This window comes from Cebus imitator, unplaced genomic scaffold, assembly GCF_001604975.1.
Source record: "Cebus imitator isolate Cc_AM_T3 unplaced genomic scaffold, Cebus_imitator-1.0 Scaffold217, whole genome shotgun sequence".
Taxonomy (NCBI): Eukaryota; Metazoa; Chordata; class Mammalia; order Primates; family Cebidae; genus Cebus; species Cebus imitator.
This window is the reverse complement of record NW_016107532.1, coordinates 1087051-1100954: the sequence shown is the minus strand read 5'-3', so window position 1 is coordinate 1100954 and position 13904 is coordinate 1087051. Positions and strand designations below refer to the sequence as shown.

Below are 13904 nucleotides of genomic sequence, written 5' to 3'. Positions count from 1 at the left end.
CTGGGATTACAGGCACGCGCCACCATGCCCAGCTAATTTTTTGTATTTTTAGTAGAGACGGGGTTTCACTGTGTTGACCAGGATGGTCTCGATCTCTTGACCTCGTGATCCACCCGCCTCGGCCTCCCAAAGTGCTGGGATTACAGGCTTGAGCCGCGCCCGGCCCGCAATTGATTCTTAAACCACTACTTTAAATTCTTTCTGGAACAAGGCAAGGGATAGATTAATAATATAACTAAAAAAAATTTGCTGTTCCCTGCAAAGTAGTCACTGTGGGCTGCTATTACTGACTTCAGTGATATTCAGAACATCTTAAAGACAACTATATTTATTTTTTGCAGACCTTGTGGTAAGTGGTTTTGAAAATGCTCAATGAGAGTGGATTTGACTTTTAGGAATAGTCACAAGTTAGCTGGCTCTAAGTCTGACAAACTCAGTTGGTAGCCAGTTAGGCAACATGGGCTTTCATGAATGTCAAGGCGATTGATTCAACACTGAAGAGGGAAACTCAGCCCCTGTCCTTAAGAAGTTGTGGTCCAGGTTGAGAGGAAGTCACACAAAAGACAATGTACAGCTGGGTGCAGTGGCTCACGCCTGTAATCCCAGAGCTTTGAGAGGCCAACGTGGGTAGATCGCTTGAGCCTAGGTGTTCAATACCAGCCTTGGTGAGAGACCCCCATGTCTCTATAAAAAATGCAAAAAATTTAGCTGGGTGTGGCGGCACATGCTTGTGGTCCCAGCCACTCAGGAGGCTCAGGTGGGAGGATAACTTGAGGCTGGGAGGTTGAGGCTGCAGTCAGTTGTGATTACACCATTGCACCCCCACCTGGGCCACAGAGCAAGACCATGTCTCAAAAAAAAGAGAAAAAAGACAATTTCCAATGCAGTTTCAATGCAGTTTCAAAAGCACGAAAAGAGTGGTGGTTCAGTACTGGAGTGGCGGAAATGTTCTTAAACCAGGTGAGAGCTACGGCTGCAAACTTGGTAAATGCACTAAAAGTTATTAAACTGTCCACTTAAAACAGGTTGAATTTGTTGATATATAAATTATCACTCAGTAAAGTTGTTTTTAAAAATGGCTACTATATATGTGAGCGCAGATTCCCTTTAGTTCTGATTTTAAACTGTTGTCCTCACCACCTTTGCCCTGGGGAGCGAGGTGAAGAAGGGGGAGAAGAAGTTGGAGAAGTGGTAAAGTATAGGCTTGTCTTGCTTAGGTTCTGGTCCTGGGCCTGCCTTTAAGTGAGGGAAAGCACAGAGGGGTATTGTATATTCCAATGACATCACCACATTTACATTTTAGGTAGGTTTCAAGGAAACAGTCTGGAAGATGGCAAGACTGGAGGCTAGGAGGCCAGTTGTAAGGATATTGTAACGGTCTTGGACAGAAATTAGGGAGGTTGGAGCCATGGGGGGCAACAGGGTAAAAAGGAAGGCGTAAGCGTTTCAGTCCTTAGGTACACTTGGCAGGACTTGGTAACTGGTGAGATGGGGATGAGGAGGAAGAGGAGAGTCAGGGAAGGCTTAGATCATAGGAGGGACAGCAGGGGGATGGACATGGGGGGGTACAACCATGGACATACTTGATTTCAGATGCATGTGACTTCCAGGTGGACACAGCCAACTGGCAGGTACACATATGACTCTAATGCTCTAGAAAGACCCAGGATTACAAGTCTTAGTACAAAGTGGTGGTTAAGCCATAGCGGAGGATGAGATGAGTCACCGTGAAATTGTGAACTAAAAAAAAAAAAAAAACTGGGCTAAGGATGGAACCCTGGGGAAATTAACATTCGAGAGCCAGGGAGATGAAGAGTACATAGAAAAGAAAATAAAGAAGAATGTGAGAGAAACAAGAAGAAAGCCAGGAGAGCATGACGTCAGAGAGCCAAAGGAGGCGGGGCATGGAGGCTCATGCTTGTAATCCCACCACTTTGGGAGGCTGAGGCAGGAGGATCGCCTGAGGCCAAGCGTTCAAGACCAGCCTGGGAAACATTCAAAAAAAAGAAAGCAAGCCAAAGAGTCACGTTTGACAGGAAAGGAGTAATAACGTCAAAGGTAGGTAAGACTGCAGAAAATAAAGGCTGAAAAGGAGCCCAGTGAATTTGGTCAGTGAGGTTAGCGGAAGAATTTCAAGAGAGGGGAGGGGAGGTGATGGCCAGGCTGCAGCAGGCCAGGGAATCCATGGTGGGCGTGCAGGAAGCAGAGACAGAAATGGAGCTGGCTGTTTGGGGACATCTGGGATGAGGCAGGGAGGAGCACGCGCTGCGGCTGGAGAGGGACAGCGTCTACAGAAAGCTTTGCTCTCTTGTCCTTAAGATGGGAGAGATTTAAGCACATTCATGGACTGAGCCACCAAGAAGGGAAATGTCAGCTGCCAGCGAGACCTGTGGATGGCAGGGGCTGGAGAGCAGAGGGCCTCAAGTCAGGGTCTCAGGCAGGTACCAGCAGGAAGAGGGTCACTTCATCCTCCGAGATGTGGGGACTAGAGGGTGTGTAGCCTGGAGCGAAGGGGAGGAGGCTGAGTGGGTTCTCACCTGCTGGCCTTGGGGGTCTTCATTTTGTTATGTGTGCGTGTGTGTGTGAAACAGGGCAGGGAGTTCTTTGTTGAAACAATGGGAGTTGGAAGTTTGAAAAGAGCGAAAAGGTTTAAAATTGTGATGATAACAGAGGAGGCTGATGGACAAGTCAATGTGTTGTCGTGAGTCATCCTTCATTCTTTTCCTTCCCTCACTCCGCCTCTCCATCTATCAGCAACATGTCTGTTCTGCTTCTATTTCCTGGGCCGGGCCACTTCTCACCACCTCCACTCCTACCACCCTGGACCAAGTCCTGAATTTCGATCACAGTTTCCTTACAAGTGTTCCTGCTTTTTCTTCTGCCCCTTCTAACCCTTTCCCCATACCGCAGTCAGAGTGACCCTTAATACAACGTAAATCAGATCATACCACTCCCCCGCTGAAACCATCCAATAATTCTCACAGTGATAAGAATAAAATCTAAATGCCAAGCTATGTTCTGTGAGACCCAGTGTGACGCTTCTGCACTTTCCCTGGGTTCATGTGTTCCGGCCCCTCTGGCTGCCTTTGGTTTCCTCCAGGCTAGTTCCTGCCTCAGGACCTTTGCACTGACTTTCCTTCTGCTTGTGAAGTTCTGGTGGGATCTTTCCCATAATTCACCACCACGGTCAAATGTTACCTACTCAAAGAGACCTTCCTTGCTTCTAAAGGAGCACTACTTCTAATCCCTTAATCTATTTTCTATTTTTTATTGTATTTAGCAAAAACTGAAACTATCTTATACATTTCTACTTGTGTAAGTTCTTTGCCCGCTTAATCCTAGAATAAGAACTCCAGGAGAACAGAGACTTTGCTTAGCACAAAGTAGGCATTGAATAGATATTGGCTGAATGAAAGGGCAATATTGAAAGCCCAATGGAGATTAGAAAGTAAAACTGCAGGCCTGGCTGATGGCTCGTTCCTGTAATCCCAGCACTTTGGGAGGCCAAGGCAGGTGGATCACGAAGTCACGAGATTGAGACCAGCCAGGCTAAATGGCGAAACCCCATCTCTACTAAAATAAAATAAAATAAAATAAAATAAGCCAGGTGTGGTGGCATGCACCTGTAATCCCAGCTACTCAGGAGGCTAAGACAGGGGAATCGCTTGAACCTGGGAGGCAGAGGTTGCAGTGAGCCGAGATCATGCCACTGCACTCCAGCCTGACGACAGTATGAGACTCCGTCTCAAAATAAATAAAATAAAATAAAATAAAATAAAACTGCAGTGGGTCAAAGCCATACAGTTGTCTGATTTTCTTCAATGAGGACCATAAAATTATAAGATTGATTTTTTTCCTGTATGCCTGTTCTGGAGACAGTTTCAAACAGGAGCCGGGTAGCAGAGGCATCTTTGTGAAAAGTAGATAGACTCCCAGGATGACCAGTTTGGATGTTTATGTTCTTATTTATTTTGCAGAAATGTCCTCGATTTTCTAGTCTTCTTATACGTGGGTTGTCACGTTGTGGGAGGAAATTGCTGACTCTGTTTCCAGCCCCACAGCTAAGCCGTATTATATAGGTGAAATCAGGTTACTGAGATAGGTCTGGTTTCCTTGGTGACCTGGGAGGTTTAGTTATATTTGAAATTGCTAAGAAGGGGGAAAACCTGATACCAGCGGTTCTGTGTTTTCCTCAGGGAAGGAGCGTTTTTCAATCCTGAGCCCTGGCTGAGAAGGTGACTTCTTGATTGGTGAGGGCTGAGGTCCCGCCAGCGGGATGACTGACACTTTCTACCTGCTCCCTGCTCCCAGCATCCCACAACCCACTCTGGCAAGTTTGTCCCGTGCCAGCTCTGGGTGGCTGCATTGGGAGTCCTTAAGGTGCCCTGTCTGTTTTGGTTTTGCGGTTAAACACTGTAACCAGGGTGATAAGCAGTTAGGTGATTGTAAAACGTGCAAACCACCTTTCTTCTTGTAGGGATGACAACAGAAGGGCGTGCTGTTTTACAAATGGTAGGGCCACGCAGTTAACTCTTTCATGTTTTCTTTCCTTCTCAGTTGGTTTGCCAAATTTAAGCCGTAATGCCACTGGTGCCCAAGGGCTCTACGCAAACATTGATCACAGTACTTTTACAGTGTTTATTTCATTTTCTTTCTTTTCTTTTTTTTTTTGAGACGAGCCTCACTCTGTCACCAGGCTGGAGTGCAGTGGTGCGATCTTGGCTCACTGCGACCTCCGCCTCCTGGGTTCAAGCGATTCTACTGCCTCAGCACCCTGAGAAGCTGGACTACAGGCGTGCACCACCATGCCAGCTATTTTTTTTTTTTTTTGTATGTTTAGGAGAGATGGGATTTCACCATGTTGACCAGGATGGTCTCAATCTCTTGACCTTGTGATCTGCCCACCTCAGTCTCCCAAAGTGCTGGGTTTACAGGTGTGAGCCATTGCACCTGGCTCATTTCATTTTCAAGCTAATATTAGGAGGTGGATACGACCATTATCCCTGTTTGTTTGTTTAACAGATGAGGAAATAGACTCAGAAAGGTGAAGTGGCTTTTGATGTCACATATAGCTAATCAGTGGTGGGTTTGGGATTTTAGAAAACGTTTACTGCTTGTTGTATGTTGATGCTGTATTCTGAATTCTCTCCAAATACTGTAAGAGAAGGCAGAAGGCAATTCTTGCTTTCTGCACTTACCTGATACTCAGAGTCCACCTTATGCTGCATGTCCCGCAGATACTGAACATCGCTGAAGAACCTCTGCCTGGCCCTTGCTTCATGCAACATGATTCCTAATCCCCGACCTGCACATAAAAGAGACATACATGTGCTGTGATAAGAGTCCTTTGTTGTGTTGCCATATTTGGATTTATTTTCATGTCATTGCTTTTATTTGTGTATTCATCTAATTTCCCTTGTTTGAAAGGCACAGATGCTCCTTTCAGGCTAAAGGGACTTCTTGTGTTGCTGTTGATGCCCTTACTGTCCTCCTGTTCCAGGCATAAATAATGCAGCCACCTTCATCAGGCACGTCAGTGATCCTGTCCTGCTTACTCCCGGGGAGTTAGATTGACAGACACCTGATTCGGATCTAGAGCATGACACAAAAGAAAGCCCTAGAACCTAGCTAAATTAGCAATGACCAAAGTTACAGGCCCCTGGTTCCTTAAATTCATGTATGCAACAATGATTGCACCCTTATTTTCAACCAGGCATGGTGCTGGGCACTGGAGTATAACAACCAGCAAAGCAGACACATGACCCTCTCCTCTGTGTTGCTCTTTTTTTTTTGAGATGGAGTTTCACTCGTGTTGCCCAGGCTGGAGTGCAATGGCTGATCTAAGCTCACTGCAACCTCTGCCTCCCCAGTTTAAGTGATTCTCTTCCTCAGCCTCCTGAGTAGCTGGGATTACAGGTGCCCACTATCATGCCTGGCTAATTTTTGTATTTTTAGTAGAGGCAGGGTTTCGCCATGTTGGCCAGGCTGGTCTCCAACTCCTGACCTCAGGTGATCCACCCGCCTCAGCCTCCCAAAGTACTGGGATTACAGGCATGAACCACCACGCCTGTCCTGTGTTGCTTATGATCCAGGGTGCAAGACTGACTTTGAGCAAGTGAATCCAAACTATGATAGGTGCTCTGGAGCAGAACTATGGAGGTCTTTGAGAGTGTTATTACAGGAGAGTATAGCTTGGTCTGGAGAGGTCAGGCAAAGTTTTCCTTAGGCGGTGACACTGTTTGACAGTGAGTTAGCTGAGAAGTGGGACAGAGGGGACAGCAGGTGCAGAGGGTTCAGGCATGAAGGAGCAGGTGCAGATGAGGAAGACAGAAAGGGGAGCAGTGCAGCTGGAGCAGAGATGAGGAGGGACCAGGCCCGGAAGGGCTGCAGGGGAGGCAGAGGCCAGCTCCAGTGGGGCCTTTAAGGTCATGATTCAAAGAGTCATGGGAAGGTACTGAAAGGTTCCAATCTGGGGAGTAAATAATTAGATTTGTGTTTTTATTTATTTGTTAACCTGTTAATTCTTTTTCTTAGAGACAGAATCTTGCTCTGCCATCCAGGCTGGAGTGTAGTGGTGTGATCATAGCTCACTGGGTACAGTGGCTCCCGCCTCGTGAGGTGAATCACTTGAGCCCAGGAGTTTGAGACCAGCCTCAGCAATATAGTGAGACCATCTCTATAAAAAAAAAAAATTGAAAATTAGCTGGGTATGGTGGTGCATGCCTGTACTCCTACCTACTTGGGAGGCTGAGGTGGGAGGATCACTTGAGCCCAGGAGTCAGAGGCTGCAGTGAGCCACAGTCACGCCACTGACTCTAACCTGGGCAACAGAGCGAGACCCTGTCTCTATTTAAAAAAAAAAAAAATTGTAGTTTTAAAAGATCCTTCCAGTTGTAGTATGAGAATGGATGGGGTGGGGGTGACGGTGGTAGAGTGAAAAACAGAAGCAGGAAGACCACTGGGAAAATATCATAGTAGTCCAACTGTGATAAGATGGTGACCAGCATCAGGTAGCACAGGAGGAGGGGGATAAAGGGGAGAGAGGGGGGTCATGGCTACTCTTTCTTTTTTTTTTGAGACGGAGTTTTGCTCTGTCACCCAGGCTGGAGTGCAGTGGCATTATCTCATCTCACTGCAACGTCTGCCTCCCAGGTTCCAGCAAGTCTCCTGCCTCAGCCTCCCAAGTAGCTGGGATTAGAGACACGCACCACCACAGCCGGGTAATTTTTTATTCATAGCAGAGATGGGTTTTCACCATGTTGGCCAGGCTGATCTTGAACTCTTGACCTCAGGTGATCTGCCTGCCTCAGCCTCCCAAAGCACTGGGATTACAGGCGTGAGCCACGATGCCCGGCCCATCGTTGCTCTTTACTGAGCCTCTGGAAGGGCTAGGCCTTGTTTTAAGCAGTTACACAGATGAACTCATTCAATCTTCTCAACAACGCTATGAGGCCGGCACTACATCTCCATTTTGCAGGTGAGGAAACTGAGGCCCAAAGGGATTAAGTAACTTGCCTTAGGTGACAGAGCTGGTGAGTGGAAGAGTTGGGATGTGAACCCAGAGAGTCTCGATGCAGTGCCCACACTCTTAACCAAGGGATTCAAAGGACCTTGGGAGAGGAAGTCTTCAGGGCTTGCGATTATCTGGATGGGCCAGGGGGTGGGGGTCTCAGAGATGCCCAGGTGAGTGGCTTGAGCAGCCAGTGGGTTGGTGCCAGCATTCCCTTCAGAAAACACAGGAGGAGCTGCTTTGTGAGGAAACAGCACGGCATCCACGTCTGGGTGCAGCAAATGGAGATGCCAAGCTGGCTGTGGGACGCAGGGCTCGGGAGTTGACTAGAGAGGTACAGATTTGGGCATTGCTGGGATTCTGTGATAACTGAAGTTGAAGGAAGAATGGGAATGAAAAGAGAAATGAAAAGGGAAAGAGGACACGGGACAAAACCGTGAGGAACACTCATTGTTAGAGAACAGGCCGCTGAAGAGAAAAGCGAGAGGTAGGAAGAGGCCAGGTGGGTGCCGTTCCAGGGATGCTGAGAAGAGAGAGTTTCAAAAAGGAGGCTATTAATAACCTTGGTGAGAGCGTTCAGTGGAGCAGTGGGGCTGGGAGGGCTGCAGAAGGTTGCGCGGATGGGAGGTGAAGGCATGGACAGCATGCTTTCAATAAGTGTGGCTGTGATTGGCATGGCCCAAGTTTATGGCCAAAATATTTAAGCTCACAAAGGGATAAAATGGCATTGTTAATAATGACTCTTCACCTATGGAGTCATCAAAGCCCCCACCTATTCCGTGTGACAAGGAAACAGCAGGGTGGGACAGGCGACATCTCTACCTTCAGGTGTATATGTTCTGTGGCTTTCCTTCCCTCCTCTTGTTTATTCAGTTGTAGATATTGGCAGTCAGGCTGCCCCTGACTCATGGTGACCCAGTGTCTGGTCTGGTAGTTACGAAATCTCACACGGTTTATTGTTTGGCCCTGAACAATGGGGAAAACTGTACAGTCTCTTGGGGGTTCTTTTCTCTGGAGTATGGAAAGTTGGTCTTTGACAGTCAGAATCTGAAACTACAGCCTAATGTGTAGTTCCAGTCTACACACAAAACCTAAATGCTGTCTCTGAGCATTTTAATAGTCATTTATGGGACTATGTTTTAAAAGATGACTTTTAGCGTTTCATCCGAATGTGTACCTGCATAGAACGAAGTTACACTTTCACTCTTTTCAGAAAATGATGATGTTGAAACGGCAGGAGGATGAGCCCCTGCTGTTACTGTTGGAAAGAAAGCCTGTCTGAATCTTAATCAGGCAGAGACCATAAGGACTCATAATAAAAACGTTAATGGTCACTAAAGGGGCACATCCCAGAATCCACTTGGATGATACATTTTTGTTACAAAGTTAATACAGACAGCCAGTTAATCTATCATGGCTTTAGTGCAGGGTTAATTTAAGGAGGTTTCTAAGTCAAGAGGCATAAAATAACTTTGTCTAAATAGGTAGGAGGTAGCACCCTTTCAATTACTTGCTAAGTTGCCTCTGACTTCACAATCACCTACCAAATAAAGGACTTTAAAATTGCCTACAGGCGGATGGCTCACCTCTGTAATCCCAGCACTTTCAGAGGCCTGAGGTGGGTGGATCACTTGAGGTCAGGAGTTAGAGACCAGCCTGGCCAACATGGCAAAACCCCATCTCTACTAAAAATACAAAAATTAGCTGGGTGTGGTGGTGTGCTTCTGTAGTCCCAGCTATTTGGGAAGCTGAGACAAGAGAACTGCTTGAACCCGTAAGACAGAGGTTGCAGTGAACCGAGATTGTGCCACTGCACTCCAGCCTGGGCAACGAGGGAGATCCGTCCCAAAAAAATAAATAAAAAATTAAAAAAAAATTACCTACAAAAGTCTCTTTTCCTTCCCATAAACTCTCTATTTCATTGTATTTCACAATATTTAGAAGCATCATGTCACATGTAATTTTTAATTTAAATACATTAAGTCTTTATGAGATTAAACGAATATGAGAACCAAGAAAACGGGGTATTAGTGATAGAGCAAGATGGTAGGTTACTCAGTTTAAGCAAACATTCTCTGTGTTTGCTTGAACTTCATACCGCACTCCAAGTGTGAGAAACTGACCAGGATGAACAAGAAACAGAAATAACTGTATGGAAATAAATCTACATGAGATAATACTTAATTCACAGATCTCAGCTTTGTGGGCCTACTCAACCAGATGGCCACTTGAAGCCAAGAATTTTTCCCCAGCAAACACAGAGGGTTGGGGTGCGGGTGATAATAAAATGTGGGCAAGGCACATGTTTCTAAAATAGCACTCTGTATTCTCTTCCATCGCTCACCTTTGAACTGCTTCTTAATTTAAAATCCACTCACGGTCATGCACACTTCTGTTTTAAGCCTTTCTGATGATAATGTCTTGTGCCAAATTTGTACTTTAGAAATCAACATAAGAAGCCATATTAAGTAGGGAGAGAGAAAGGAGGAGGGAGTTGGAGGCAGGTGGAGAAGGCGGGAGTCCTGTGCTGCTGAAGCAAGAGCAAATAATTCTTCTTGGCCTCAAAATTCTACATATCTGTGAAATTTTATGGGGAATATTCTAAGAACTTTGTGACATAAACATTCTTCTCTAGCGTAACTTTCCAATGAATTCCAACCAAGTTTTCCGGACTAAAGAGAACAGAATCTGATTGCAGAATGTTTTTCAGTGCCCGAAAAAGTCATGCGTACGTACCATCCTGTTTTATGACCACATTTGTCAAAATAACTGATTTGAAGGAGCCTCTTCTTAATAACAAACTCTGCAACCTCTGTCTCCCGGGTTCAAGCGATTCTCCTGCCTCAGCCTCCCCAGGAGCTGGGACTACAGGCACGTGCCACCACAGCTGGCTAATTTTTTTGTATTTTTAGTAGAGGCAGAGTTTCACCGTGTTAGCCAGGATGGTCTTGATTTCCTGACCTCAGGATCTGCCTGCCTGTGCCTCCCAAAGTGCTGGGATTACAGATGTGAGCCACCATATCCAGCTAACAATCAAACTTGTATTGGTTTCTTTAAAAAAAATTTTTTTTTGAGACAGTCTTGCTCCCAGGTTGGAGTGCAGTGGTGTGATCTCGGCTCACTGCAGCCTCCGCCTCCTGGGTTCAAGTGATTCTCCTGCCTCAGCGTCCTGAGTAGCTGGGACTACAGGCGCGTGCCACCATGCCTGACTAATTTTTTTTGTATTTTTAGTAGAGGTGGGGTTCCACCGTGTTAGCCAGGATGGTCTCGATCTCCTGACCTCATGATCTGCCTGCCTCGGCCTCCCAAAGTGCTGGGATTACATGCATGAGCCACTGCACCCAGCCAACAATCAAACTCTTATTGGTTTCTTACTATGTCCTCATAAGAGAAAGACATCACTAAAGTTAATATTCTGTTAAGCAATAAAGGAAAATGTAAATAATTTAACCCCTCCTTAGACGGAAGTTTGCTTTGAAACAAAATCTAAATGGCTATTGTTAATACCTGATAATCAGGCTCAAAAACTACCCCCTTTCCACAATTAGGTGCTTGGAGAAGGATTTCAGAACTTATTCAACTTTTTCACCAATTGATTAATTTGTAATGTCAAGCATTATAGGATTTGTTTAAATCTTAGGTTTAAAAAAATTTGCATTTTAAAGTCTTAGCTTATAAACATGTCTTGAGTATAAGCAAGAAAGGTTAATGATTTGGGCCCAATTTACAAATACTGTGACTGCAGAGAAAAAGGAAGAATTGGTTGGGAAAGGTAAGGAGATCTTTCAACTCTTCTAGCCAACTTGGCTTAAGAGTTAGGGGTGGGGTGGAGGCGGAGAACGGGCTTGCTTTTGGCTGTGACTCTTCATGTTACGCGGTGAAACTAGGAGAGATGGGTGGTCACATTTCGACCACCAAGCCCAGAAGAGAGGAAAAACTCAACATGTGATTGGGAAACTTTGGGGGAGGAAACGTCACAGTTTGACAAGCAATTCAGTGCTAACATTAATAACAATATCCAGCCTGGAAAGCATAACGAGACCCCTTCTTTACAAGGAGTATTAAAACATTAGCCGGGCATGGTAGTGGCCTGTGGTCCCAGCTACCGGGAGGCTGAGGCATGAGGATCGCTTGAGCCCTGGAGGTCGAGGCTGCAGTGAGCCGTGACTGCGTCACTGCACTCCAGCCTCGGAGACAGAGCGAGACTCCTCAAAAACAAACAAAACCAGTATCAGCCATTTCGCACTCAGAAGCCCAAGGAGCCATGGTCTGTGTATATCTTTCCTGAGCAGTGGCATCTGCAGGAAGGAATGTGGGTGCGGGCGGCTGCCAATGAGCAAAGGGCCACAGCCTCCCCCACACCTGTGTCTTTGAGACAGAAAAAAGCTGGTGCTGGGGTCAGCTGGGGCAGGGGGCGGCCAGGCCATCGGATCTCAGGTCCGGTTTCCCTCCAGAATCTTGGAAGTCTAAAGGGAAGGTTGTCCCCAATCCTGGGAGGACGGGGGCGGAGCGGCGGGGGCCAGGGGGCAGTTACCTGGGGGGGCTCCTCTTCCTCCCCTGCCGGGGCTAAAGGGGTTGAGGGGCGGGGCAGGCAGGCCGGTACAGGGCGCAGGAGCTGCCCATCAATCGCGCCGGGATTGCCCTGAACACCTCTTCCTCCTCCTCCTCCTCCTCCTCCTCCTCCTCCTCCTCCTCTCGTTTCTTCTCTCCACCTGCCCCTCTTCCTCCTCCTCCCCCGAGGCTGCCTTCCGTGGCGCGTCCCCTCCCGGCCTAGCCTGGGGCGGAGGCGGTGGGGACGGCTACCAGGCGTCCTCTGGTTTCCCTGGCAACCTCACCTCCGTGCCCCCCCCTCCCCCGCACAGGACCGGGGTGTAGAGAGCACGGGGCAGGGGGCGGGGTGGGGCGGGGCTGTGGCCCCGGGGTCCGGAGCCAGGCGTGGGCTCCTGCCGGTTGTCGCGGTTGTCCGGTTGTCGTGGGAACGAGGCGGGCTGCAGTCTCGGAGGCAGAGCTGCGCTGGTGGGCAGAGAAGAGTTGCCCAAGGAGGAGGCGGGTGGCTTTGTCTGGATACCCAAGCTCAGACCCAGATATCCAGGCCTCAGTTCCTTCCCTGAAAGGGTGCTGTGCTTCATAAAAAATGAGATTAGACAATGAGAGAGGAAAATATTTTTAATGGAATCAGGAAATATGAAAAACAGTTACATGCAAAGAGGGAAATATTCTGCAGTCCTGGAGTTCGACCTCTGCAGAGGACATCTGGAATGCTCTGGTTCAACATGAAAAAGAAGAAATAAGCGATTAAGGGAGGCACCCAGTCAGTGGCAGAACCAAGACCAGAGCCCAGGCGTCTTCGTTATCAGTCATCTTCACCCCCTTTTCAAGGAGAAAGGTGCTTAGAGGCCTAGGCCAGGCCCGTCAGATTTGGCGCGAGGGCACCAGAACCGGTGCCACCCCCACCTTCTCTCTGCCAGGTTGATTTATTTCTTTTTTTTTTGAGACAGAGTCTGGCTCTGCTGCTCAGGCTGGAGTGCAGTGGCATGATCTTGGCTCACTGCAACCTCTGTCCCCAGTGTTCAAACGATTCTTGTGCTTCAGCCTTCTGAGTAGCCGGGACTACAGGCATATGCCACCACACCTGGATAATTTTTGTATTTTTTTTTTTTTTTTTAGTAAAGATGGGGTTTCTCCGTGTTGGCCAGGCTGGTCTCAAACTCCTGACCTCAAGTTATACGCCCGCCTGGGTCTCCGAGTGCTGGGATTACAGGTGTGAGCCACCGTGACCGGCCTTGCCAGGTTGATTTCTGACTGTGGTTCTCATGGTCAAAGATGACTCTTCTATTTGCTTTGCATATTTAGACTGTCAACTTACCAACTGATGTAAAGTTAGGGTATTTTTGATTGGGCAGAGAGTGAGGTAAAGGAAGAATAGAAGTTTTTGGAACTTTCTTCAGTGCCTGGAATCCCTAGGTGTCTGTGGTTTGAGCGTCTTCTCAACACCTCCCTCCCCCCGTTCAGCTGGTGCCAAGTCCTCGCAGCATCACATTCTTCCTTCTATTCTTATCAGCGCCACTCTAGTTTTGGGCTCCGTGACCTAGTTTTGGGCTCCATGAATTATTTTGAGGGCCTCCTGGCCACACCCTGGACCCCCGTCATCCACATCCTGTCTCCACCATTTCGCCTGTCGTATAAGCAGCCTGCATCTAATGGTGCTGCCCCCCCTGCTTAAAAAGTCCTGAAAGGTTCCTCACCACCTGTGGAATGAAGTCCAAACTCTTCACTATGACTTTCCCTGTGCCCGCCCCCATGGTTTGCTTTCTTGATTTTTCTCCTTCATCGCTTCTTCACTCATATTTCAGCCAGATGGGACTATGTGTTACACACTGAACGTTTTTCCTTG

The 13904-nt window shown here is 47.4% G+C and overlaps 1 protein-coding gene across 1 annotated transcript in view; it reads right to left on the bottom strand.

Annotated features, from left to right (window-relative positions):
• Positions 1 to 5303, bottom strand: part of MARCHF10 (membrane associated ring-CH-type finger 10) — a 101717-nt gene extending 96414 nt beyond the window's left edge. The window contains exon 1 of the mRNA XM_037746023.1: positions 5199 to 5303. Within this exon, the coding sequence (XP_037601951.1) occupies positions 5199 to 5288 (90 nt within the window). The 5' untranslated portion in view covers positions 5289 to 5303. The remainder of the gene's footprint in view (positions 1 to 5198) is intronic.
• Positions 5304 to 13904: the final 8601 nt, after the last annotated feature.